Genomic DNA, 27,733 nt, shown 5'->3' with positions numbered 1-27,733 from the left:
ACCTGAATGGGCAAGATTACAGAAGGCAGGTTTATACTGGAATCCTTCAGGTTAAACCCACTGATGTCCAGTCTTCTCTCCTTCTTGGCATAAAAAGTATTAGCAAGAGGTAAGTTTGGGCTAGCTGTCCTTGTTTCACCAAGGTCTATCTACTGCAAACAGGCTTGTGTTTACAGAAACCAAAGTGAAAATAGCATGTGAACAGCATAAACCCGCTGCAATCAAAATAGTTGTGCATTTGCATAACTGTGCAGTATTTAAAGGAATGGCCAGCTTGCTTTGGTACAGTTTACTACAAGCTTTTCCATAAGTTTGTGCTCTTCAGGCATCTCTCAAGAAGAGGAAGTAGAAGGCTCTGATTCTAAATAGCAGTATTTTTGCACAGTAGTAGAAAACTAGTTTAACTGTCTTGTTACAGTTTTTGATAAATGGACACTGACATGGACTACGAAAGACCCAACGTTGAAACTATCAAGTGTGTGGTGGTTGGCGATAATGCAGTGGGAAAGACTCGTCTAATTTGTGCAAGAGCATGCAATACAACCTTGACTCAGTATCAGCTGCTGGCAACTCACGTACCAACTGTCTGGGCCATTGATCAGTACCGTGTCTGCCAAGAGGTAAGGACTGCAGGTGTACAAAATACGGAGCACATGCCGTGAAGTTGTAGTATTTTTTATTGGCAAGCCTTTCTTTGTCAGGATGCAGCAATGAGCTCACTAGCATTTTATGTGCGGTCTCTACCGCAGCCATGGTCTGATAACCATCTCCCCGAGTCTCTCATTCCAAAGTAATATTTTTATCAAACCTATTTTTAGGAAGGTGCATATTCTGCCTGTTTTATAAAATACAGCATTTGCTGAGAACTATATGTGATAGACTCTTGGTCTAGTATGCTTTGGACCTTCTTACGGGGCAAATTAGGAACGTACTTGTTTGATGGAGGGAAAGAGAATGTTATGTGTGTTCTGTTCTAGGTCCTTGAACGCTCAAGAGATGTTGTGGATGAAGTGAGTGTTTCTCTCAGGCTGTGGGATACGTTTGGGGACCACCACAAAGACAGGCGTTTTGCTTACGGAAGGTAAATTGATCAAAGCAAAATTTTAAGTAATAATTGTAGTAAAATTCTAGGGCAGAAAAAAATTGCAAATCTTAATTTTGAAAAGCAAGGACTTAAAATCAGTCAAGGGTATTCATATTCCTGCCTACTGCAAAGAGGATTATCTGCTGCAAGGATTAAAAAGATAAAAATATTTAAAAAGCAGCATAGTTTTACTACGCTACATTTCCTCGAACAGCCTGCTAAGCTCTGTCAACAACTGTTGTCCTATTTCAAATTTTAAAGAACATTCCCCAAAATAAGATTGTAGTTTTACAAAATTGAACATCAGCATTCCCTGCCTCTATTAGCAGTGTATGATAAAATTGCACAACAAGCAACTAACAAGGAGAGATGTTGGAAAACATCACTCTTACTCAATGAAATATTTATTTTATTAAAACCTGTGATGTTGAATGGGCAGCTAACCTCTTGAGAGCAGAGCCAATTGCATGAAAGGTGGGGTTCTTCTGTATTTTCTTAATTAAAGCTGAGGAAAGGAAAGGTTTTTCTTCTATAAAACCTTCACCTTCAAGTGTCTGCTAGTGAATCAATTAACCCTGGAAATTCTAAAAAAAAGAAAGGGGGCGGGGGGGGGGGGAACAAATGTAATCTAGATTTTTCCAGCATGTATAATATAACTTCAGCATAGTTTCAACAGTGACTGGAGCCAGTGATAGTCTTTCTGTTTTGTTTAATGGTGACTAGATGTGGTCTTGTAGCAGGACAGACAGCAGAACAGCTGAATAACAGGCATTTGAATATACATATAACAAGAACAGATTACCGGTATTGGGCAAATACCAAACTGAAGATGGGTTTTGGACAGATTTTTCATAACTGACGTTGGAGCGAGGTCTTGGTTCTCACATGTTTTTTCACCTTCTTGAACATTTTCATATCCTTTTCATATCTGCTTCAGTCTGTAGATGATCAAACTTCCGCAGACACTTTTTCTTTTTCTAGCTGGGAACACCCTTTGTAGAGTGTCTGTCTCACCTTTGGATTCCGTGTTGCCAAAACGTACTGTCTTACTGTTTTCCTTCTCTCTGTGCTAGCTGATGAAACAAGTGACTTTGAAGGATGACTATTTTTTCTATTCTCCACCCCTTAGAAGAGCTGGAGAGGGTTCTGTTGGTTGAATCCACCAGTTAAATATTCACACTGTAAAGCTCTGTATGGCAGTTTGTACAAACCCTCCTCTGTATATAGCACTGTGTTAGTTGTGTTTTCACAGAGTCATCAACTAGCTTGAATTTTGTGTCAGGAGCTAAAGTAGCAGCACATTTGGGCTACACAACCTGCACCATTTGGAAATAAGCTTTGTGAGTGAGGGAAGTTACACTTGAGTATGTGAATAGATATTGTTTTACCACTTGGCAGCATATGGAGCCTACTTTGATAAATATGGACTTAACGTTTCCACTAACTGTTCCTCTTTGATGTGGCCTCCTGATATTCTGCAACAGATACTGTGTCACTGAGAAGATTACTAGAGATTAGGAGAACAAAATCAGGCATGTTCTGAACTCTGATCCCATATTTACTGACAGGACAGGAGAGGGGGGAAACAACATACTTAGATTCTAATCCTGCAAACACCAAGGAGGACCTGAATAACTTGAGATCTCATGGGATTAAACATATGAACACAGCGATTCATTTGTGATATTAGCAGAACTGAACCTGTGTAGAATCAGGTTTGTTATGCCCTGATCAACTTAAAAAGGCTCTTCTGGAAACCTGCTGTTTTTCTGCAAGTCTGTTAATGCAGAAAGTAACCACAAACTCTAAAGAAACTATTTTATAAATCAAATTTCAATTGTAAAATTTTCTAATTTTAAGCACTGATTAGGTACTTCATTGTTTTGAAAGGTGTTAATGTTTCATTTGAAACCAACTGTTTAGTATTTTATCTATGTTAGCATTTTAAAAAGAGATTTCCAATATTGAATGTTCACATTTATAGGAATTGATTTTGAATCACCTCTGTACATTGAACTACAGTCTACTCATAGCTGAGTCAAATCTTGCAGTACAGTGAAAGGTGTGTTTTATGCCAAACTGCTCAAGGCTACACCTACAAGTGCTTCATGTTTCTGATTGTCTGAAGGATCATATAACAATATAACCCTTCGGTTCCCTTCAGATTTTTTTATGCATATGCTCTTGTGCAGGGGAAGACTTATTCCAGCCAAACACTCAGCCAAGACCTCTAATTGTCCTAAACGTGGTGTAACAAGAACCAGCAGGTCATTAATTCACCTGCTGCTCATTGGAAAAGACTGTTCCATACAGTTTTACAAAATGTTACATAAATAGATTATGCTATGGATGACAGGGTGAACAGTTACTAGGACTTGCAGCAAAAATAAATCCTTCTTAATTCTTTATTTTTCTCAGATAGAAACATGAAATGACAATGACAAAAGGAATGTGTGTTCCACTATTTTTATGTGACAGAAAGAGAAAAAACATACTTCAATGCTGCTGAGGATGGAATAGTTAATGTTTCTACTGCCATCCTTTAAAATGGGAGTATGGAGAGCAAGATCCAGCTTGCATTCTGCTGTGTGGTGTTTAGTTTAATAATCACAGTCCTCTGGGACCTTTGGGAAGCAGTTCCTGACAGCTTAAAGAAGGGAAAGGGATGTGGCTGGAGGGACTTGTGGAAATATTTGCTGCAGTTTTATAGCATGACATGTTTTTTTTTCCTTAAACTAGAGTGTATGCTTTAGTTTTGGAAGTATCCTGTTCAGTTCAGCTTAGGCACTATGTGATGCCAAACAGTCATTTGTTGATATTGTCCCACAGGGTTTCATTTGATGCAAAATCACTCCAAAATGTTGTAAAATGACACTTTGTTATGATTAGCATATTGATTTTCAGCTCTTAGTGACCTCTTTGTTTATTAACAATTTAGTCTCAGTGCTGTTGTATTCTCTAAGCTTGCAACTAAGGTGGGAACTTATATAAAGCTCAAGTTGTTATTATCTACCAGTTTCCCTGGGAGGCACAAAATTGCATGTGTAAAGACATGAAAACATCTTAATTTACATTTCAACTTGTCAGGATTCACTATCCTCTATCCTCTTGTCCAATCTGATTTTGAATGAGAGTGACAACATGTGATTATGTTAACTCATTCTAAAAGCAAAATGGGAAAAAACCCTGTCCTTTTGCATCCTTTTCTTTTTTATTTTTTTCAGGTAAACATGTTTGACTACAATTGGATTAATATCCTACATATCCTGGGTTTTATACATGCAGCTCTAGTATATATAAACATGAGCACAAATCTGTAAAGGGATAATTCAGTCCCAATCAAATATTTATTCTCAATACCATGGATGTGGTTTGTCAGCTAATTCAGCCAGGATGATTTATTTACTTGCAACTTAAATATGAGCTGTAGACCAAACAAAATCTGTTCATACAGCATGGACAGAAAACAGCTTTTTCCTCGCAACTTACAAATGTGAATGAGCCTTGCTGTGAGGCTGCTGACAGAGCCTCTTAAAATATGTTTAGAGTATTTCCTCTGTTCTGAATGGATTTCATAAGCCTTGTGGGTATTGTATGTACACAGAGGAAGATATGCATTTGTTGTTTTCTGTGTGATTACAATTCCCTGAACAAGTTACTTCAATGTAATTTAATCCATAGAAATACACCTTCTGAACACTGATGAAATGGGTCCATGAGAACAGGGGTTTATCACTGATATTTGAAGACTTCCACCGATCTCTTTAGGGATGCTTTGTTTTCTGTTTCTTTTTCTTAAAGGACAGTGATGATGATATTTCCGTAAAAACAAAACCCAGGTAGCTTTGATGTAAAATGGTATTTGCATTCAGCAAATTGAGTGAGATCAGGGCAAGGTGGGTGTCTTCACAGAGTTACTCAGTTTGCCTGTAGTTAGATCAGTGCTCTCTGTCACTCACTGCCTGTGCCTAAGCTGAGAGTACGCCAGCAGCTCCTCACTTTCCTTCAGAGAAGGTCCAAGGTGCTTTAAATGAAATCCCACGCTTCTTCCTGCAGTCTTGCTATCCTTGTTTTTATGTGATGATGATTATTATTATTATTATTATATTATTGTTATTATAGTTATTATTATTAATCCGCCTTCCACATGCCTTATGAGCCATTTACTGGCCTGGGTTGGAGGGGATCATCAGAGATGTGTCTTCACAGCAGTAGCACTTAACAGACAAGACAGTCTTTTGCTTTGTTAGAAAGGGTCAGCTGATGGGGAATCCAGTTGTTTTCAGATGTCTCACCTTGGCTGCTTCCTTTTGCTATGTTTTGCTGCCACAAAAAGTGATATGCCGTGTCTTTGAGTCATCTTCAAATACTAAAGTTGGTGAGCCTCCCCATCTACTTTACAGTGGTTTATAAGCTATCCAGGTTCTTCATCAAGCAATCCTGAAGAACTCCTGTAAAAAATATTTTTTTTATATTTGCTATGATTTTTTTTCTCTTTTGAGTTTGACTCAGATCAATCTCAAGAAAGACTAGAATAAGGAGAGAGTTCACAGAGAGACAGCATTCTCAAGTAGTTTTATTCTGACGTGGTGTCTGTATCCACTGGGTTTTTTCTTCTTCCATTATCTACATTAACATTTGAGGCTTTTTCACTCAGTTGATGGGAAAGTATATGCTTTATATACTTAAACCAGTTAAATTAATGCCTATCTACTACTTCTCTGTATCCCACCATAGTTCCATATTGTGAGTAGAAAGAAGTTGCTATGGAATTGCTGTTAAGAATCCTTTCTTCTTTAAAAGGGTATATGCCAAATGACTATATCAAATGTTATTTGTGGTATTGCATAATTTTCCATTTTTCCTTGTTCTCCTAAGTCAATGGCTGAATGGCTGGGTGGAAAGAGGGCATTTGGGCTCTATCCTAAAAGGCTGCAAGGCAACCTCAAAATCTTTTGGAAATGCTGAACCCGGGAAGTGACTTCCAATCAAAAACTTGATCTTAGTGCATTATTTCTTTGTGAATAGGTGCTAGGTGGATTTCTTGAGCTGTTTTCTACTCCAACAGTCTCAGCATCTCAGTCTGGATTTTCTCGTGCATATGTCAGAGTATGGAAACTGCTCTGCACAACCAGATGTAACTCTTCTAAATTGAGTTTCTATCAATAACTTTGTGACATCGACTTGCCAGTTAAAATTTCTTTACAGTTTTGTTTGTTTTTTTTTTTAATAAAAAAAGAGGAGGCTGGTTTTGATGATAGCCCAAAGCAAGCAAAAAATACAGAAGTCCATATTTTATCCCCCCAAAAAAGTTGCATCTTGCATCTGTTAATGCTCAGTTTTCATGTCTTCTGTGACTTCAAGAAGCCACTCTCATACTGGATGCAAACCAGACCCTATCATTATTTTATCTACTCTGGATTTTTACCTCCTTTATCTTATCCCTAGCTTCCTATCTGTCTTATTCATCAGTACTTATAAGGAATCCTGCTTTTACTGCATTTTGGGATGTTCCTTTTTCTTTTTTCTTTTCCATCCTTACAGCCCTACCCTACCTTGAAATAATTTTTTTTCTTCTAAACATGTTGCTTCAAATGATGTTTTAACTAATTCTCTTCTTACTTCTTTTAGACTCAATATGTTTTTCTGATTGATCATTCATTCCTGGGTTTTTATAGAGAATGGGACCAGGAGCAAAGAAAAGGTTAATTTCTTCTTTAATTTATTCTTCTTCAGTATCTTTGAAAGTTAGCTGGTTGTCTGTAAAGAGATTGCATGTAGTTCTCATCTGTAAGCTGCCTCCTTACAATAACAGAAAATAAGCTCAAAAACCCCACCTTTTCCTATGTTTCTGGTTTCTCCATTGCTTTTTGAATTTATTTCTCATTATTTTATTTTCCTACTGCTGTCTGAAGACAGCAGTCAGCTTATATGTCTTACAAAAGCATTTTTAGCTATATTTTTATCAGTCCTTTTGTATGATATTGTGAGTTTTGGTGTTTGCCCTGGGTTGATCAGATGTGTTCCAGGTAGCCCTGTACCTTCTCTTGCTGTGTCATTTTCTTTCATCCTTCTCCATTGATTTTTGTTCAGGCTTTGTGTCTTTTATAAATCCTGACTTTGCATGTTATACACAGGATATTTCAGTATTTCAACCTCAATTAACTATCCTTAGAACTTCATTTATCATAGAATTTTTGTTCCTATGTTAAAAATGCAGTAATTGAGATCTCTGCTCCAGGGAAGGGAAAAAGGCATGTGTTGGTATGTTATGGTGGATGTGTGTACTGCAAACATACGTGATTCCAAAGAGAGTTTTACTTAGTCTAATTGGGCAAAATTTGGCCCAGATTCATGCTAGGGTACCTTGCAGGCAGCCGTATTTCAACTACAAAGTTCTAGTTAGCACTAAGATGGAATTTTTCTTATGTAAATGCTGAACCAGAACTGTGGGTTGTTACTACTTCTTATAGCCAGCAATAAAATGAACCAAATTCCAAAGGACTAATGCAGTCCTTTAAATTAAAAATAAAATTGCCATCTTGTTACATTGTTCCACGTGACTTTCCCGTTCTTTTTAGCGTTATTGCTGGTCAGGCATTTGTACACTAAGAGTAGCTCTTACAGGTTTCTGCAATGTAAAATGAGATATTTTTATCATTCTTTGTGATATCAAAACATTTTTTGTCATTCTCTGTAAATGCACCACTGTTTTCCCATAAGTACCTGAAAGGAAACAGAAAAAATGTTTTAACATTTAATAATGATGTATTGTTTGTAAGGAATGTATGGGAAAACTCTTTCCACTTTTGAAGCACAGTCTTGAAATACGCAATTTTCTTAAAGGTAGCTTTATCTTCTTTTTCTTACTGTTGTTTCCTACTAAAAATGACGTTACAGAATTTTTAGAAATAGATCTGCATGCTACTCACCACAAAATCTGAATATATTTCAGGGCAATTTGACAGTTTCGCACATTACACCAGTACTTAAGAAGCTTCACTGCTGTCGGTAAAGTATAGAACTAATTGATTCTCCTCCTCGCATCCAGGGCACTGCATGGTCTTGCCCTGCCTTACCTGGATATCTTCTGTTCTTCACATGCCAGGCACCCCCTGCTTTTTGGTTTTCCCTAGCCTCTCATCCGTTTTGAGTGTGTGCACATAAGTCCCGTGTCTTCAGGTCATTTTGTTATGCTCACCAGTCACTTAATGAATTTCTTCTCATTTCATGTGATGGCTGCAACTGCATTTACTAAAACCTGAGTCCAGTTAAAACATTATCAGCCTTGCTTATCTGCACAATTATTTTTTTTTCAGCTCAGTGAGATGCATGCATGAAAAATGTTGTATAACTGAGTGAATCTTTCTCTTCAAAATGTATCTGGATTGACATGGAGATGTAGCAAGGTTTTATTTAGCCATAAACAAGATTCTCAGTTTAATTCTTAGGTGGCCTTCTACTGCCTGAACCTTCTGTGTTTAAGAATTTGGTAGCTGGTATTGTCACTCAGGCTGTTGCCCTACACAGTATTTCCTTTCAGGTGGTTGAAGGACTATGCAGGTGGACTCTAGAGACAGTTCTTGTCAAATTGTGGTCTCAGTGGGATAAGTTCAGCTGTGATGCAGGTCTCTCAGGAACCATGGGAAAATTACAGGAAGTGTGTGGGGAAAAAAATGAGGGCAGAAGTAAAAGCAAAACAACTTTTTATTGATAACTAAATGTCTAAGGATTAGCTGTTCTGGTAAAGTCAAGAGAGTCTAACAATTTGGATGAACCTCTGACAAATTGATTGCTCTGTAAAATTCTAATAGACTGTCTTACTTCAACCTTGCTTCTCAGAGAAAGCCTATATCTAAAAATAGGGGAAAAAAAAGACTATAATAGGAGAAATCCACTGGGGTTTTTTTATCTCCCTCCCCGAGTCTATTCTTATCGTTTTATTTGATTAAATATGTGCAACAGACTTCTTGACAACCAAAATATAATTTGTCTACCCTTAAACTGATTCTGTCCAATTTAACTCTTGGCTCTTGTTTAAGCTCTCTAAAACAAAATATATACTTTTGACTTGTCCTCTTTCTAGAGGACAAGATAGCATGGCAATACAGTTCAGTCTTCCTCCTTTTCCTCTTTTCCACTTCCTGTGTTGATTTCCAGATCAGAGACATCTCTTCTTCACATTCTGTATTCCTCACAGCTTTATTTCTTCCCTTTTCCAAATCCTACAGTATTATTCCATGACTATATGGCAAATGATACCCCTTACACATCAGCAGCAACTCTCGTGTGCAGCAGTTTTAGCCAATAACTTGTAAATTATAAACAAGAGGGGACAACTTCTTCCTAGGTAATGCAGTGTGTGGATTTCAGAAGGCAGCCTGTTTCTGCACCACAGTTTATAACTCTAGCTTCAGACTAGGAAACATTAAACTTCTAAATGCACTTACCATGGACTATATGAGATATCATTTAATATTACTATTTCCTTGAAGTTCTGTCTAAAATAAGAGTATTAGGGAAGATGGAAAATATGTAGCAGTTTCTCGTTGAGAGATGAATCAGCAATGTGGTGTGTAGGTACATCTGCAGTGCAGCTCATTACACCAGCTCTGGAACACACATAGTATGTCAGCAGACAAGTCTTCCAAAATCTCAGTCCCAAACCAGTGGAGTCCTCAGTTACACAAAACAGCTCTAGTTAGAAAACATTAACTTCTCTGCTGCTTCCAACAGCTCCATCAGAAAGGCTTGTTACATAGCTAGTGTACTGCTTCCCCCACCACCACCTCACGAGTTTCTGATTGTAGGAATTGCAGATTAACTTCCAGATGGGTACAATGGTTATCCTAGCTTGAATACTGTTGAAGCCTGAGGTTGACAATTTAAAGTTGTCTTGTCTTTGTCAGTGCTATACTGCTTGCTTTTTGGCAGTGACTTGGACTGCTCTCTGTACATCTGTTCATAACTCACACACTTGGAGCTCATACCATGTGCTGATTCCTGCCAGAGATTTGGTCATCTAGAGGGTTTCTTTTCATTCTCTGAAGTCTAAAAAGGGGTAGTTGCTTCCATCAAAAGTTCTTCTTATCCAAGTTTGGGAAAATATCACTGAATGCATTGAGGTAATACCTATGGCAGGTAGGTAGGTTGCTTTTCAGAATGGTGGTAAGGTTCGTTCTTTGTCCACAGAAGCCTCCTACAGGTAGTCCGTAAATATGTTTAGACCAAGCTGGGCTGAGTTCAGATGTGTATGTTTTGCATTAAGGATTACTTCTTCAACTCCAAGGGGAGCGTTTGAAGTGCTGTTATGCTGCTCATACACTTTAATGTGAGAGTCCAATGCAGGAGTCTGGTCAGTCAGGGAGCGACAAACATGTGAGCGGTGGTTGATTTGCCTACAGCTGAGAGAATCTGTTCCCCTTTTCCACCTGCCAAGTCCCACGTATCTACATTGTGTTCTCCTGTTTTGAGCCCCAGTAGAAACTGTTTTCTTACATTGGTGATGCAGGGTGTTTCACTGTTGGTTGATCAAACGCTAGAGCAAGTCACACAGAAGTTATGAGGTTTGGCGATACTTAAGTGCGTTCAGATGTTTCAAACAATAAGAGTAGATGGTTCAAAATTTCTACTGATAAACCTCTGAAAAGCAGAATGTAAGAATAAATCAGTTATGCATTTCCAACGTGTACCACTGAATCTACATGACAATGTGTTGGATATCCAATCTACCGTTTCTCTTTGCTGAGTTATTTGTAATACTTACCTTTGTTTCTTGTGATACTTCAGTATCAAACATCAGTATATGCTGTAAGTCTAATCATATGCTTTTGTTGTACTTAACAAAGGTGGATGCACACAGTGCCTTATCTGTTGCCCATCTCAATTGGATGGTGCTATAGGAGGAATGTGATAGAGAAGTTCTAAAGCACTTTTTGGTATTTAAGTCTATGGAAGTGTTTCTTGAATCTTTCCTAAATTTTACTGGGAAATGGTTATGAAATTTCTTTTTAGAAAAAAAAAAAAAAACAGCTTGTATTGGTGACTATATTGCTGCAGAGAGAAAGAAGAAAGCAGAAGTAAACCTGATTCATCCTTTCTTGTTCTCCAAGTAAACACACTGCACAAAAATGGCAATAAATTAGATTATTTTTTTAAATCCTATCCTTTTATGTTCCCTGAGAATATTAAAATAACATTGGTAAGCTTTGTAATGTTTGGGAAATATTAATGCATTATTTTAACCTGACAGGCTCTGGCTTTTATGAGCAATCGACCAACTGAATTTTATACTGAGATATTAGCAAGTTGTAAATGTGCCTTTGACATTAAAAGGAATTGAAGGTATTTTAATTAAAGTTTGCAATGGACAGTTTTCCCCAAATGTTTGCAGTCCTATGTAGACAGTTGATCTTCCTCATATATTACTGTCTCCAGTTTGTACTAATAGTGCAAATCATGCTTATGACTTGAATGAAAGCTTCATTTATAATGATAATGTGGATGTATTTTGTGAGCTAGCAGAGCCAGCCATGGTGATCACTACCCAGTGATTTCCCATCCGTCCTGTTTATGGCACAGGGCCATTTGTTTCTCCCTGTTCAGTACAGAACTCTCAGGATATTCTTTTTATGGGGAAGTCCAGCTTTTAACACAGGATAAACAATGTGCAAATCACAGGGTTTTACCTCTTTATTCTGTTTTTCATTTCATTCAAAAGGCAGTAAGATGGAAGTGTCCTGTTAGTGCAACACTATGTGTGTTGTGAGTTATGGGTAAAGAAATCAGTTTTCCCCAGCTCAGTTTTATGGTCGCCCAGGGAAGGTCAGGGGTGATGAGTTGCTCAAGAACAACATGCAGCTCTGTGGCAAAAATGTGTGACTCCCATAGGAAGGGCTGTAACACATGCAGGGCTGTGCTGGGGCCAGTCTGCTGGATAGTCTGGGACTGTCCTGTCCAAGGAAACAAATCATCGCTGGCTTTTCTCAGGAGCCCAGATCTGTGGCCAGTCCAGCATCTCTCAGCAGCAGTGCTGGGGGGGGGGGGGGTTAGTCATCTGCTGCCTGTGAACTCCGGCTGGAGCTCTGTTTCCTTTTGGTTTTCTGAGAGATGTGACGTGTGTCTTGTGGTTTATAGAGTCAGGAGGGTTGGATACTCGTGACTGCAATTACTTGGCTTAGGTATTAATTTCTGAAGGACACAAGACAGTCTGTCACTCTAAGATGCTTAGTTATAGTTAGGACCAGCCAGACAGCCAATGCTTGCCTCTGCAGCAGTCCTGATGATCTTGAATTAAACAACAATTGACCAGATCAAAATATGTGTAACACAAATATTTTTATCTTAGCTGTACATTGATTTCTCCTTTCTGGGAGCTAAGCAAATGTCTGCTGGGGCCAAGGTTTTACTCTCACGTGACCTTGAATAGAGCAAGTTTGAGTTTAAAGAGTATTTGCCTCAGTTACGTAGAAAACCAGTGTATTGGCTTCTTACCACTTTGCTATTTAGTAGATAACTTTCCAGTTTGAAAAGGCCTTGTTTCTAGATATAACAGATGTGTTGCAGTTCATATAAGATAGAAACTTGGAGCAGCATTAAATCTATGCTCACAGCAGTACCCGTATTGTATGCCGCTACCTTTAGAAACGGTCTTGCTGGATATATCCGTGCCCTCAGTGAAATGCAGAAAGCAGCAGTATTGAGGAGGTATTTCATTATTTAAAAGGTGAATGTTAAGATTCACTGCTGCTGCTCTATACATTACACAAACTGCAGACACAACACATTTGTTCTAAATTAAAGAATAATACAAGTGCGATAGACATGGTATTGCTGAGCTTATCCTGCTGACAATTCTGTAGCAATAAGTTGCCTCCTCAAAATGTCCCTACCCCTCAATTTTTCTTAAGAGTTTCAATTCAACTTTTTTCTTCTTTTTCTCCCACGAGAGACCCAAGAGCTTGAGAACTGCTTTGTAACATCTCATCCCAGTTTATAAATAATGAAATTGCCCCAAGTTAGGAATGCCCTGAGACAAGTATTCAAGCATTTCTCTGCCTTAGGGTGCTGGCTCTGACAAGAATTAGGTGGTGGTTTAGTGGATGAACTGTCAACCTTAATCCTCATACTTACAATTTATAAAGCAACTTTATTTAGCGAAGCACTTTTTGTTTTCTTAAAACCTTTAGAAGCCTGCAAATATTTCATGCTTACTCTGATTTAAGCCACTGTCCTATTCTACAATTTACTAACCTTATTTTCATCATAATGATTACTTTTGCTTATATTGTAGAAGTGGTCATTCTGCAGTAATTTGCCCTTCTAACAGATTACTTATTGAAGATGTTAGAGAATTGCTGTGCAAAGTGCATTGCAAAGGAGACCACCTCAGTATCTAAAATGGTGCAGTACAGGTATTTCGCCATGACAAGTTCAGAAGTGATCTGTGTCTGCCTGTGTGGCTGTTCTGAAGTTTTGCATAACTCCTTTCTAATTCCTAAGCACCAGTGATCTTAACTGCAATTTAGATGTCTAGTCAGCGGAATTATTTCTTGAGCAATGACAGCCTGTGAATAACTAGTGTAAAAGTAGAGAATGGCAAACCCTACCTCTCTTCTTAGTGCTCTCTTCATACGTGCAGGGATCATCTCTTGGCATAGAGGGGCAGTGCCTCCTAGGTATGTGGATTTGTGCTTCCATGCTTTTGTGCTAGAATTTATAGCTTCTCTCAAACCTCTGCACGAACAACATTTATTCTGACATCTGAGTGTCAATGCATTTTTCAAAGTCTACAGTGGAGTAGCTTTAAGCTGGAGTGATGAAAATAGGTGAACCTGCAGCAGAAAGCACATTTGCTGAGTTTTAATTGGATATTTTCTTGTTGCCTTTCCAGGTCTGATGTAGTTGTTCTGTGCTTTTCAATTGCTAATCCTAATTCCCTGAATCATGTGAAAACGATGTGGTATCAAGAAATCAAGCACTTCTGTCCTCGCACACCTGTCATTCTGGTGGGCTGCCAACTAGATCTCCGCTATGCAGATCTTGAGGCTGTTAACAGAGCCAGACGGCCTTTGGCAAGGTAAACTTTAAACAAAAACAAGAATTTTAAAAAAATCACCTTGGTAATCAGGTACAGTACTTTCAAAAAAGAAATGATAGAGCCGACTTTCCTTTTTTTGTAAAAGGAGAATATATGTGCTTTCTTCTTTTTAATTCTGTCGTCTGAGTTGGTTAGTTCTTTAATACACACCGTTATTATATGTTTCCCACAATATTTTTGCACATTGGACATTAGTCTTAGTTGGGTGCCTGAACACTACGATAATAGGGAGATAATATATAGATATAATAATGATTACTGGAGGTTTTCATATATGTCTTTCTCCATCTGAACATGTGTATCATGTCCTACCCTGCCACTACTGTCAGGTACTGACAGATTCTACTCAAGTTTTTTTAAATCTCAATTATTATTTTTTTTGTAAATGTAATCCTAGATCATGGCACAAAATAAGGTGGTTGCAAATTAGGTTGTTTTAAAGTTCTGAGATTAAAAGAATGAGCTTCTCTCATTCTGGAAAAGCTTTGTTTTTCCCAGATTCAAAAGACAAGTGTTCACATGTTAGGGCAAAACAGTCTCACAAGTACCTGCTCACTTCTATTTTCTTCCTTTTATGTGAATTTGAATGAGAACAGATTCATGGAAGTAATATCCATGATAGTATAATAGAAGACTGTGTTGTAACAAATTACCGTAAAAGGATTGAATTAATATTTTATGGGATCTTAGAAAACTTAGCATTGCATTCTAATTCTTGACTCAGCAATATGATTTTCATAGGTCTGTTTGTTTATTAAACATTTCTTCATTGTGTGGGTGGGGTGGGCTTTTTGGTTGACTCTTTAAAAGGAAATGTTTTTTCAAAACTCAAATTCTTCTTCTGTCCTAATCCTCCTTTCTGATTTCACAATTAATAAAGTTTGAATCAGTACTCTGCATGTCTAGCACAGACTTCTGCCACCTGAACTGATTATTTGCTGGCGACTAAATCAAGCTGTTGTCTGGAGTGTGTTAAGTCTGTGCCAGCTTGTGTCTGTCCAATATGGTATGCTCAGAGAACACACTGTTGGGTCACGTCTTCTGGTGAGATGATTTTTTGTTGGGAAAATGGATCCTAGCCCAGACTTTTTTCTGGTTTGTTTACCCAACGTTGTGTACTAGAGCTGCTCTGGAAATTCATGAGTTCCCACGTAATGCTTCTACAGCCAAAACAGAACTATCTCGTGAAGTATGCACTGAGTTACACTTTTGTTATAGGCTACTCTGATTTTCTTTAAAAAGCATAAGCCTAAGAAATATCTCTCATTTCATCTTAGCTATATTTGTGGCATTTCTATGTCATGAGAATTTTCATTTGAGTTTAAATGATGGATACAATGAAAGATACTGACAGAATATCTGAGTAGAAAGGAATGTTAGGAGTTTTTTTAAATAAAGTTCTCAAGCATCCTATCAACTTGTTTTACTGTAAATTTCCCTTTAACAGAGAGGTTTGCTCCATTTTTGTGCAAATGATTTCTACATGTTTTTAGTAATGTTGCAAAGACACCACCAAACTTAAACGAAATTACAAGTATGTGCTATTCTAAAACTCTCTGGGGTCATGTTTGTAGATTTCCAACAGGCTTTGTGGGCTTAATTTTGTATTTTGTTTCATTTGAATGATAGTTATCTCAGAATCAGTGCTCAGACATTTTGTAAAATTCTATGCTTTCTGGAGTAACTGCGATGAACACTGTGTGTGAGAAGGTGGTGGTGGTTGGTTGGTTTTTTTTGTTTAACCCTAGGCCGATAAAAAGAGGAGACATTTTGCCACCGGAAAGAGGTAGAGAGGTTGCCAAGGAGCTTGGGATACCATACTACGAAACCAGTGTATTTGACCAGTTTGGGATTAAAGATGTGTTTGACAATGCAATCAGAGCTGCCCTGATCTCTAGAAGACACCTGCAATTCTGGAAATCTCATTTGAAGAAGGTCCAAAAACCTTTGCTTCAGGCTCCATTCCTACCTCCAAAAGCCCCTCCTCCTGTTATCAAAATTCCTGAGTGTCCCGTACCAAGCATGAATGAAGCTGGATATTTATTGGACAGCCCACTGTGTGCAGATGTTATGTTTGTTCTCCAGGAGCAGGACTACATTTTTGCTCACAAGATTTACCTAGCTACCTCCTCTTCAAAGTTTTATGACCTTTTCTTAATGGAACGTGAGGAAAGTCCGGACTTGGATGAAACACAGAGTAATAAAGAAAATACAAATAAGGATGTTCTGACAAGTCACCCTGAGACAAGCGGTGACAGTGATGAGACGTCCTTGAAATCTTCTGATGTTAAAATTCCCCCACCAGAAAGTACTGACTCTTTAAACATGCTAGAACCCCAGCCTGGTGAAACAAATTCTGCAGCAAGATCTCTGTCATCCTGGGGTAAGGGGTTTGTTAGTGTGCATAAGGAAATGCAAGTGAATCCTGTCTCAAATAGGACGTGTCCTGTAACTGTGGTAAAAATGGATTCATCTGTGCAGGTCGGACCTTTTAAAACTGTTTTGCAGTTTTTATACACAGGGCAACTGGATGAAAATGAAAAAGATCTCACAAGACTGGCTCAGATTGCTGAAATCTTGGAAGTATTTGATTTACGAATGATGGTGGAGAATATAATGAATAAAGAAGCCTTCATGAATCAAGAGATTACTAAAGCATTTCATGTCAGAAAAGCTAATCGGATAAAAGAGTGCCTTTGCAAAGGGACATTTTCTGGTAAGTAAATACATGCTTTAACAGGAAAAGCACTAATTCTTTTCTCATTCATGTTACTGTCACTTCATAGACTTTAAAAACTGTGACAGCTCTGAGAGGAGGGATGAGCCCAAAATTACAGTGTTACTCAGGGCCAACAGTTCCAACCTGGGATTCTGCAGTTTCATTTCTCAAAATCTACACACAGACTTTTAAATAAGTGACCCAATTTTACAAAGTCTTGAACATCCAATATCCCCCTTTTAAGTGAGGCTTTTTACTTAACTATATGAACCACTAGAGTTATCTTTGGGATGGGGGTCGTCGGAAGTGAAAGAATTCCTTGGTTAACAATGTGCAAGGGAAACATACATTCTTGAGACACAGTTTCACTTAAAAGGCAGACTTGCAGCATGCATGGTTTTTGTTCCCATGGCAGATGTGACGTTTAAATTGGATGATGGAACCATAAATGCCCACAAGCCACTGCTGATCTGTAGCTGTGAATGGATGTCTGCTATGTTTGGAGGATCATTTATTGAAAGCTCAAACAGTGAGGTATTTGTCCGGTTTTGTTCCATTTTGCTTATAATGTCTGATGGATTTAGGGTGATGGAAGCATCATTTTGTGTCTATTTAAAGGGTTGCAATAATACCTGGAATGATTCTTTATTCTTCCCTTGCAGGCCTGCAATGCTTTTCTTCTTAAGGCATTAAATTAGGTTGCCTAAGAGGATAACATATTTTCTGCAAGACATGAGACTTCCTCCAATGCTGGAGCATGTGTTTAAACCTGAAATCATTTAAAATATTAAATAGGGGGAGGGAGGAATTAAATACGGATTTGTAAGTTTCTTTAAAATAAGTTTTAAAGTTATATGAATATGTATTTCACCAATCAGTAGCATTACAAAGAATACTTGGAGCAAGGACATTGAGGAAGGAATTAAAGGGAAAAAAAGGTTAAAGAACATGGAGTGTTAGACTAGAAAAGGGGGTTGGCTTCACAGTTCTTCAGTAGAAACTGAAGCTCAGATTCTCTAGTGCATCAGTTTGTCTTCTTGAGTAAAGGAGGTATAAAGTGCAGGAGAAGAGATCTCAATGCTCTGAATTAAGATTTTGCAACAGAAGCCTTGTGTTTTTAGGTGCCTTCATAGTCTATTTTTCAAATTCTGAACACTTTGCTAATATTTTTTTATTGTGTCTTATCCATAGCCAGGTTTTGATTTTTTTTTTTTTTTATTATTTTCTTTCCATACTTAAGGGTCTTGTTCATATGAAGAGTTCAGATTTTTTGTGTTTAATATTCTGGAAGATTGTGATCTACTTAGATTTTTCTTGCTGCTTCTAATATAGCTGTAAACATAAATCCTTTCCCAGAGGCATGGTTGACAAGTGGTTCATTAAAAATACATAGTTTGATTCTAGTAACCAACATTTGGCAATGGAGAATATAAATTTATTTCCTACCAGCCTATTTTTAATTATTAACTTAACAGTCTTAGCTCACCTTTCCAATTTAAAATATTTAGCTTCCATTTTGTAGACTTTAAAGCATTCAGTAATGCTTTCAGAAGTTTTAAAATATAGGTAGATCTTAATTGAAATGTTTCCTTTGACTGTTTTACAAAAAATAAAACCATCTACATTTTACTTATGACTTTTTCTGTATTTGGGACATAACATTTTCTAAACTCATTCACTGGATTTACTGTTCTCTGCACTAACAAAAATATATTAATAATGCATGAGTTTCACAAGTAGCTTCCCTTACTTGGAGAATTGAGCTGCTTCCCAGAGTGGCTGATATGCATAATAGGTTCATGCTTTAGCACTAACGAATCTGGGTTTAAATCTCACCCATTCAGGCAGAGCTGAAAGAAAATTTAATATGCCCCCAAAAGTTAACAACCAGCTACATGACAACGATTAACCCCTGTCTAGCAGGAGTATGTGCTGACTGCATCCAAGTAGTCAGATTAATTTGCAAGAACATTTAATTCCTCATCATAATTTTATTACTATTTTTTCTGCTCTGCTATTATTATTTTTTTTTTACTGCAAGTTCTCAGAATACCACAGTGCATTCTTCAGTGCCAGCATCTCTTGAGTTATGAAGATGTACGTTACAAACTCCTGATTTATGGGATTGACTAGCTTGGGTACTGGAAGCAGACCGACCTGCCACAACCTTGAACCCCGCAAGAGTCAGTTTTACCCTGTTTTTTGGAAGAATGATCATGTGTGCAAACTGTAGTTGTGCTGCTACAGTGATAGGTTACAGTGAGGCTTTCTAATTCTCCTTCCTCTTCTTTTAGGCTTCCCTGCAGTGAAGTGGAGTTAAGGTTGCGCTGGCAAGAGATTTGATAGCTTTTGTCCTAGTCTTACTAGTTTCATTACACAGTGGTTACACGTAATTACATGTGTGTAGCAGAAATGGTTTACATTTTCATTGCCTCATTTCTTCAGTTCTCAGTCCCTTCCCAACCATCATTTACTTGGATAATTTGGTTATTTATAAACAGACTGAGAGGAGTGGGTTTTTTGTTACCCTTTGGTTTCTGTTATTCTCAGAATCCCTAGAATATCCCTTGCCAGGAGCAGATAGGTTGCATTCCTCAAGAAGTCTGTTAAGGGAGGTTTGGCGTGGGAAGTGCACAGTGACTGTCCATTCGCAAGCTAGAAAGCATTGAACAGATTCACTGTTGGATGTGGATCCAATTCCAGTAACTTGTAGAGTTGCTTGTATGTAAACTGGCAAAGGATCTGATTACGGAGATATGCTCACCTGTTGGCAGCTTCTTGAACTTTAATGGGAATTTTCTTTTTTGAAAAATGTTTTCCTGCATTTCTAATATGACTTTATCGTGGTTTAGGCCAAAATCCGCTACTGGGGACCTGGGGGACCCCAGATGGCACCGACAGATGCTCCCCTCTACCCCTCTTCAAAGAGAGAGGCAGAGGAGGCTGTCTGCACAATATGCAGTTAATTTCAGTAGTTAGAAGAGGCCCAGCTAAGAAGTGAAGTTACTGAACAAAATTGGTTCTGTTTTACCTCAAACCAGGACATTGAGTTTAGAAGGAACTAAACTAATGAAATATTAATAATAAAATAAAAAGAAATAATGAAAAATATATACAAAACTGTATCAAGCTCCTGAGATGACAGTCATGACACCAGCTGGCACTGGGGCAGTCCCAGGCTGGACTCAGTGATGGATGGGAACTGGATTCTGGATCTGCATTCAAGATTGGGATCACAGGCAGACAGAGTCCTCCTCAGACGTCGGCCATTGAAGAAAGAGCGCTGACCCTTTGATCCCTCAGTTTTTACACTGAGCATGAGGCAGATGGGATGGAATACCCTGTTGGTCAGTTTTGGGTCACCTGTCCTGTCCGCTCCTCCCCGCAGGTGGGACCCCACTATGCTTTTCCGCTTCCGACCATCCAACGGGGCAAATAACAAAGTTGGTTGGCCTTGGGGGTTATAGCAATAAGTATAAGCAGGAGCCTCTCTGCATCCCATGCCTGGGCATCAGCTGTAAGCATTGGTCTTATCACTCTGAGAGTGAACACTGTCTGCACAATATGCAGTTAATTTCAGTAGTTAAAGAGGCCCAGCTAAGAAGCAAAGTTAGTGAACAAAATTGGTTCTATTTTACCTGAAACCAGGACAGACTTGAAGAGGAAAAAGAGACAGTCCAGCAAAGCAGCAGAAGTGAAATACAGCCTCTATATGAAAACTTCTTAATTATTAGATACTCTTTTCTTAAATATCTTTTCCAGGTAGTTCTTCCCAACATAAACAAGACTTCCATGCAAGCTGTTTTAGATTACTTGTATACCAAGCAACTGTCCTCCAGTCAGGAACTGGACACACTTGAGTTAATTGCATTGGCAAATAGGTTTTGCCTTCCTCACCTGGTTGCACTAGCAGGTAAGAATTTGTGGCCTTGTCCAACACAGTGTCTTCTGAAATGGCTGAAACATGTTTTAATGGTTTTGGAACATACAGGATTTTCTCAAGTGTCAGGGGAAAAAAATATATTTTTTTTTTTTCTGAAAGGCATATTGTAATACAAATTAATATTTTCACTTAGAAAAATGTATTTGCCTTTCTCTTGCCTTTTTTAGTTTTGTGCTAAACTAGCTCAGAACATTGAAGCATTCTGTGCTTTAAAAACAGAAGGAGCAAACCTTCTCTTTAACATTGATATAAAGTCTGCAGTTTGTAATGTCCACTCTGTTGTTGTTAATTTACCTGAAAACAGGGTGGACCCCAGGCTTTCCACTATGTAATGAATGAAGGGCTCTAGTATACATTTCTATTTGAAGAGAGTAACTGAGCCAATTCAAAACTGATCTAGATGATGATGGTTTTTAGAAATGCTGTCTGGATCCCTTTTCACTGCCTAGATGTGAATTGGATATTTTGGGATATATGTGGGGATTTCAACCCTCATTTCAGGAAAAAAACCTTTTCTATCACATATTTAGAGAAAAATTACAGGATAGGATGCTACTTCATTTTAAAATTAAATCCATACACACCCCAGACCTCTGGGGTTGTTTTTTTGTTTGTTTATTTGTTTCTCTCTCTGTATGTAACTTGGGATTGTTCTGAAGACATGGCCAAGGCCAAAACTCTGAGACAGATGAGGCAAAGCTACGTGTATTTCCAGGACAACATTTAGGCAAAATTTAACCACATACCAAATCCTAGCTCTCCTTCGGTTGTGCACCAGGACTGTGTACCCTGTCTTCACTGGTTCTGACAGACCAAATCATTATTGCCTGATTTTATACACACATTTTTACTGAAGTCTTGGTTATTTTTTTAAGTAGTTGCATAAACATAGACATAGTATTAAGAATGTTTCATTCCATTTAAATTTTTATGAAATAATTTTGAGTCCAAAGGCTACTGCCAAGAACTGAACCCAGTGGAATCAAATCAGCTGACAACATTCCCAAAAAGCACTCAAACCTCTAAGATTCTAGGAAATGGTTCTAGGAAAGTGTTAAGGAGACTCGTGAACTGAAGTGACTTTCTGGGGAGCTGGTAAGCCTTCATCTGGATCCCTCGGAAAGACTATTCTGAGAATCTGAGGAGGGCCTGAAGTGAACTTTTCTGTATCAGTGCTGTAGGTATGCTCATTAATAAATCCACAATGCAATGGCACGTGCACTGTTGCCTAAAAACTTGGCTGTTGCTTTTGTAATACCCGAAAGAGACAACTGATCCTTATTTCTAATTTATATTGAATATTGAACCAATCCATTCTTCCAGATAGAGACTAGTGGCTGCTGAACTTTGTCCTTCTGTAAGTCATTATTAATTGCAGGCTTTCTTTCTGTAAGAGAGAGAGAATTGTGTGTGAAATCAGAAATAGTTTGGGTTGAGGCAAAGGGGCAAATCATCATATGGACTGTGCTCCACTGCAGCAAGACTGTTTATACCTGTGATGCAGAATAGCCAGCCACAACTCTAAAGGCCAGAATTTGACTTCACCCAAATCACACCATATCTGGGTGAATGTGCCACTCGCATAATGCTAGACTTAACTCTAGGAGGAGGGAGATCATCCCTTCTTGGTTCTTTCTGGACGATCTGACCTTGAAATGTGACCGTTTCCCATATAAGTGATGAGTTTTCTCCTCTAACAGAACAGCATGCAGTACAAGAGCTGACAAAAGCCTCCATGAGTGGTATTGCAATAGATGGAGAAGTACTATCCTATTTGGAATTGGCACAGGTCAGTGTGCACCTTTTTTTTAAAGATAGCCTGACTTGCAGGACTTCCTTTTAGCACCTTACTGGTTTTCAGCATTGCTTCTAAGTGACTCAAAGTCTGCAGTTCTGAGTGACTGACAATAAAACTTAGTTTTAACTTCTATTTTAAAGAAGTTTTTTTCCATTTGTTCAAAGTTGAAACATCTATTTAAGTAATCTCAGAGGAGTTGTCTTTCAAATACATATTTTAGTTTTTCTTGATTATGGAGCTTCCAATTTCCACATTTTCATGGCTATGTTTCAGTAACATGAAATGCAATGTAATGAAGGTGTTCGGCTTTGTAATGGTGAATGATTCTTGGATTCCTTTCAATTCAGTTCTTGTAGATATATTTAAACCTGTATTGCAAAGGCAACATTTTTTTTATTCTTACTTGACACTTAGACTGGCTACTCAGAGCCAGTCATCTGATAGTGCAGAGTGAGTGCAAATCTCACTACTTTATGTTCAAACATGTTTCAATGTTTCTTGAGCCCTGGAAACCATGAAAAAAGAAAGTCCCAAGCTCACAGTTAAACTGCACACCTCTGTTTTCCAAAGAGAGTGCTGCAGCAGTCTCCCAGATACAGTAGTACAAGCTAAAATATCTTTCAAATTTTATTATTCTTGGTTTCATACTAATGATGAGTCTGGCTGCAGCTTGGCTTGAAATCTGAGGTTTAAGTAGCACTCAAATACAGCACAAGCTGGCCACCATGCAAGACTTCCTGCAGCTGCTTTCAAGTACTTTTCTTGCAATACCTGTAATGCTGTTGCAAAACCAGGACTGAACCCCTTCCAAGAAAAGGCAGCTCGCTTCACTTAATTTTGATTTTATGAAGGGTGTTTCTTCTTTTTTTTTTTTTTTCTCCCTGTTGAAGACAGAAGGAATATGTTTAACTACTGTTAAAATATCCTCTGTGCCCAGTATCTACATCAATATGGTGTGTTTACAATCTGAGAAGATCATAGTAGACAGTCAGAACTCCAAAACAGATACACATGCTATACAATCTGCCTTGCATTATAGCTGTGCTTCCTTACGACCACAGGAAGCTTGTACAAGATTTTGGATTGAGCTTTTAGTAATACTTGATTTCTGTCAACGAGCACAGTTTTCCAGGGAGTTACTTCAGAGCAGGGTTTGCAGTAACTGATAGGGATATGTGACTGGTACAATCATACAAGAAAATCCAGGTCCAGCATGCCTTGCGTTCAGATCCTGTATGGGACTCAATGCAGTCTGCCAAATGCTGTGCATGCTAAGGACCTGTTCATGAGCCTCTTGGGCCACTAGTTGCTGCAGCAGAACTGTGCGACAAGGTCTAGGGCATCTAGAGGCCACTTCAGCCTCAGAATCTGCCCTGTATGCTTGGGAGAGTGCTGCCAGATACAATTTGCTGGAAATCATTTTAGCTTTAGTTGTTAATTGGGGCTGCAAAATGAATAACCACCTCAGGAAATGGAATAACCTCTTTGTTTTTCTTTACAGTTCCACAATGCTAACCAGCTGGCAGCTTGGTGCTTGCATTACATTTGCACCAATTACAACAGCGTTTGCTCCAAATTCCGCAAGGAAATCAAAGCTAAATCTTCAGGTATGGGCAACTTTCCTCCCCAGTTTTCATGAGGTTTCCCCTTCTTTTTCCCCAGCCAGTTGATTAAACGTGAAGATGAAGATGACCTCAGATAGCTAAGCCATGAGACTGAACCTCTGCGCTATCTTGAGTAGCATTCATAAAGTCTTCTTATCTGTAAAGAAAGGTCATAATCATTAGCCTGATTCCTGGGCAAGCATTATGTTCTGTAACTATTTCAGTGATGCTACAAGGAACAGAGCTATTTTCAGGCTCCACAATGAAAAATATTCTCTGTAAAGGGCTTGCTTTTTTATACTCCTTGGTGGACTAAGACTTCTTGAGTTCAACTGCTTTCAAAGTCTTTTCACACTGTAATTAAGGCATATGAGGAAACTAGGGGATTCCCTGATAAGCCAGCTAATATAGAGACTGGATAAATGATTAGTGGCATAGCTTTTTGCATACATTTCTGGGATTTGTGTATCTTATTGGCTTGTTTGCAGGGGTTTTGACTGTTTCTTTTTAATCAGATAATCAAGAATATTTTGAGAGGCATCGCTGGCCGCCTGTGTGGTATTTAAAGGAAGAAGATCACTACCAGCGAGTTAAAAAAGAAAGAGAAAAGGAAGATGTTGCACTGAATAAACATCATTCAAAGCGGAAGTGGTGCTTCTGGAATTCCTCTGCTGTAGTTGCCTGAACAAAGCAAATAGGTGGAAATCCATAGCTGGTGTCAGAAATTAGTCTTATTGTTAGAAATAAGATGTAGTTCAGATTTTCAGGAAACTTTGTTCCACGTGTGCATTTATTATTGCTAGGGTCAAAAGCACAAGCTCACTGAAAGTGAGCCTGGAACAGCTCCTTGAAGTCATACATATATTTTTGGCTAGTAAGCAGATAAATGTCTACCATTATTACATTTCTTTTTATATATATATAAAAAAAATAATCCAGCATTAATGTTTCAATCTCCAATTGAGAAATATTTTTATACTGTCTGGTGTATTTTGTTCAGATAAAATTCTGGATACTATTTTATTTTACAGACCACAAAATAACCATGTAGCAGCTTTGTAATTAGATTTTAACTATTTTTACTATGCGACTACAGTGAAATAGAAAATCTTCAGTCATAAGAGACCGCTTTTAGAGTATCTCGTAAAAAGTCATCTTAGGAAAAAATCTAGTTCCCTAGTATAAGTTGTCTTTTTTTAAACTAAGTACTGTGCACTGGTAATATAATTAAATGGTTTCTTCCCCTTTCTAAAGTAAAGGGTTAGAATAAGATCCAATAACTGCAAGATATAGAGTGCTTGATCTTTGCTCAGCTGAATAATAGGCAGTATAATTACCTGTTCAACTTCAGGCAAATGTATTTCTAATATTTGCCGTGTAAGTGCAAATAATTATGACTATGTGGGCCACGTGAAATCTAGTGATTCTAAGTATTCAGAGGTTTTATATGTCTAGATCAAAGAGAATATTTCTAAAATCATTTAGAAGGGCTTATTAATTTATATCCTTATACAAGTATGGATCTGAATACAAAAAGCAGTTACACTGCTTGCATTTTAATTACTGCATGGCAGTTACCTTGTTCTGTGGGATCTTAACCATGCAGCCATTCCTCATGCTGAATTCCTTTTTGCTTGAGTGCAAGCAAATGAAAGGGCTGCAAAACCAAGTAGGAGTTATCTAGTGTTACAGCATTTTGTAAATGAAGAAGGATCTTCGCACACAAGATCGCTTCAGTTTGATCCCAATTGTTTCATATCTTTTCCCAGGTAGAACTCAAAATGTTAGATTATTTTTAAGTAGATCGTATATTTCCCCTGGAAGTAGTTATTCCCAGAAAGCTGGGGGCAAAATGATGGCAGAAAGGCAAGAATTCTGCACAAGCGGTGCAAGAAAAAGAAAAAAGCCTCCAGCGTTTTCAAATAGCCTGTGTGTTTATGACTTTTTATCAACCACTACTCTAAAGCTGCAGTGTTATGCTAGATTACGTAAGGATGACAGCATTTTTTTAAAAGACCAAAACTAAAATACATAGACTGTAGAACATACACATGCAATCCTGTACAGTGTCTCAGGCACAATGCTGTAACCAAGGTAGTATTGTGTATTTAGGTTCTTTAATATTGTTTTGTGCTGGCAGCTCAGCATACCAATGTGAAAAGCTGTTTGTTTGTGTTTTTTTTTCTGTGTTCAAAGGCAAGGCAGTACAGTCAAACCCCAGTACTGTAGGGCAGGAAAGGCTTTGGACTGAAAGCCATATACACCTCTACATATTTGCATTTGGAATGGACTAATTCTTGGCAGATGCTACCACAGGATGGTAGAAGCCACCCAGCATGGAAAGAGATGCTGCTCTACAGACTTTTATAAGGAAAGCAAGCGACAGATTCCTACCCCTCTAAGATTCATCACCATATGGTGATAAAGAAGGGCTATAAATGATGGTTGCAAATATGTCTCCTTAATTCTTGGTTAGTGATAATGTGTATTGTGGAGGAGAAGAATGAATGAGAGAAGATGCGTCGAGACTAAGACGAGATAAATACCTGTTGTCATAAAATGTTAACCAGTCACATTTTAAGTAAGTATTGCTACTAGGTTTTACACAACCAAAGCTACGGTATGATTGTAATCTTGCCAAACTGTAATGGATATATAAATGAACCTGAGGTATATGCAATAATATCCAGTTGTGCTAGTTATCAGCTACTATAACCAAGTGGCTGGCTCATTTGGTTAATGCTGTCTATGGCCTTTAATCTTGGTGGTTATTTTGTGTTTTTTATTTTGCAAAAAAAAGTCAATAAAACTGTTTAGTTACAAATTGCCTCCCAGCTCTTTGAAGAAGCTTCCTAAATTTTGCATTTGCATACTTGCATGGCATATTAGGATTTATGGTTGGGAATGTCACAAGGAAATCCTACAGTGTTTGTATATGATGGTGGAAAGTTGGTGCTTGTCACGTACTGTTAAACTGCATAGCAAAAAAATCTCTTGCCACTTTTCCCCGTGGTTTCTGATATTTAATTACCATGATATTACCCAAGGGACATGAAGCTAATTACTCATGACAGACATGGGAAGGAAAAATGCAGGTAAACAGCAGGAAGTCCATAAGGTTTTCAGTATGCTCTCAACTTTGTACAGATACTAATTTCCCTGCTTTCTCACTGCCTTAGTTGTCAACCATTATACAGAATCTCTCATTACCTGCTAGTGGACTCTCAGCAACTACCTCCCTGAATATACGTCGTTTAATTGATAGAGGTAGAAAGTAATGCTTTTCTAGAGGATTTTTGCAAGATGCCATGCAAAGAATGCCATGTTTGGGATTTTTTTTTAAAGCTCTTAAGCAATGCCAAGTAAATTCAGCAACACAGCATACATTTATTTTTTTAACATGCTGATTTGTGAGAATTTTACAGATCTGATTTATTTTTGGAAGCAAAAATTATTTCTTTAATAGTGCCATTAGAAAAGGTAATA

General features: G+C 38.0%; 1 protein-coding gene across 1 annotated transcript; it reads left to right on the top strand.

Moving 5' to 3' along the window:
* Positions 1-428: 428 nt before the first annotated feature.
* On the top strand, positions 429-27,064 carry RHOBTB1 (Rho related BTB domain containing 1; the record flags this gene model as incomplete). Its single annotated transcript, XM_082486724.1, has 9 exons — positions 429-620; positions 978-1,081; positions 13,977-14,162; positions 15,932-16,899; positions 17,318-17,436; positions 20,665-20,815; positions 22,546-22,634; positions 24,145-24,250; positions 24,763-27,064. The coding sequence occupies 9 exons, from the start codon at positions 429-431 to the stop codon at positions 24,930-24,932; spliced, it is 2,085 nt and encodes a 694-aa protein (XP_082342850.1). The 3' UTR covers positions 24,933-27,064.
* Positions 27,065-27,733: the final 669 nt, after the last annotated feature.

The sequence above is a fragment of the Vanellus vanellus genome (assembly GCF_965231255.1).
Source record: "Vanellus vanellus genome assembly, chromosome: 7".
NCBI lineage: Eukaryota > Metazoa > Chordata > Aves > Charadriiformes > Charadriidae > Vanellus > Vanellus vanellus.
Note: the sequence above shows the minus strand (reverse complement) of the source record. Positions and strands in the feature narration are given on the sequence as shown.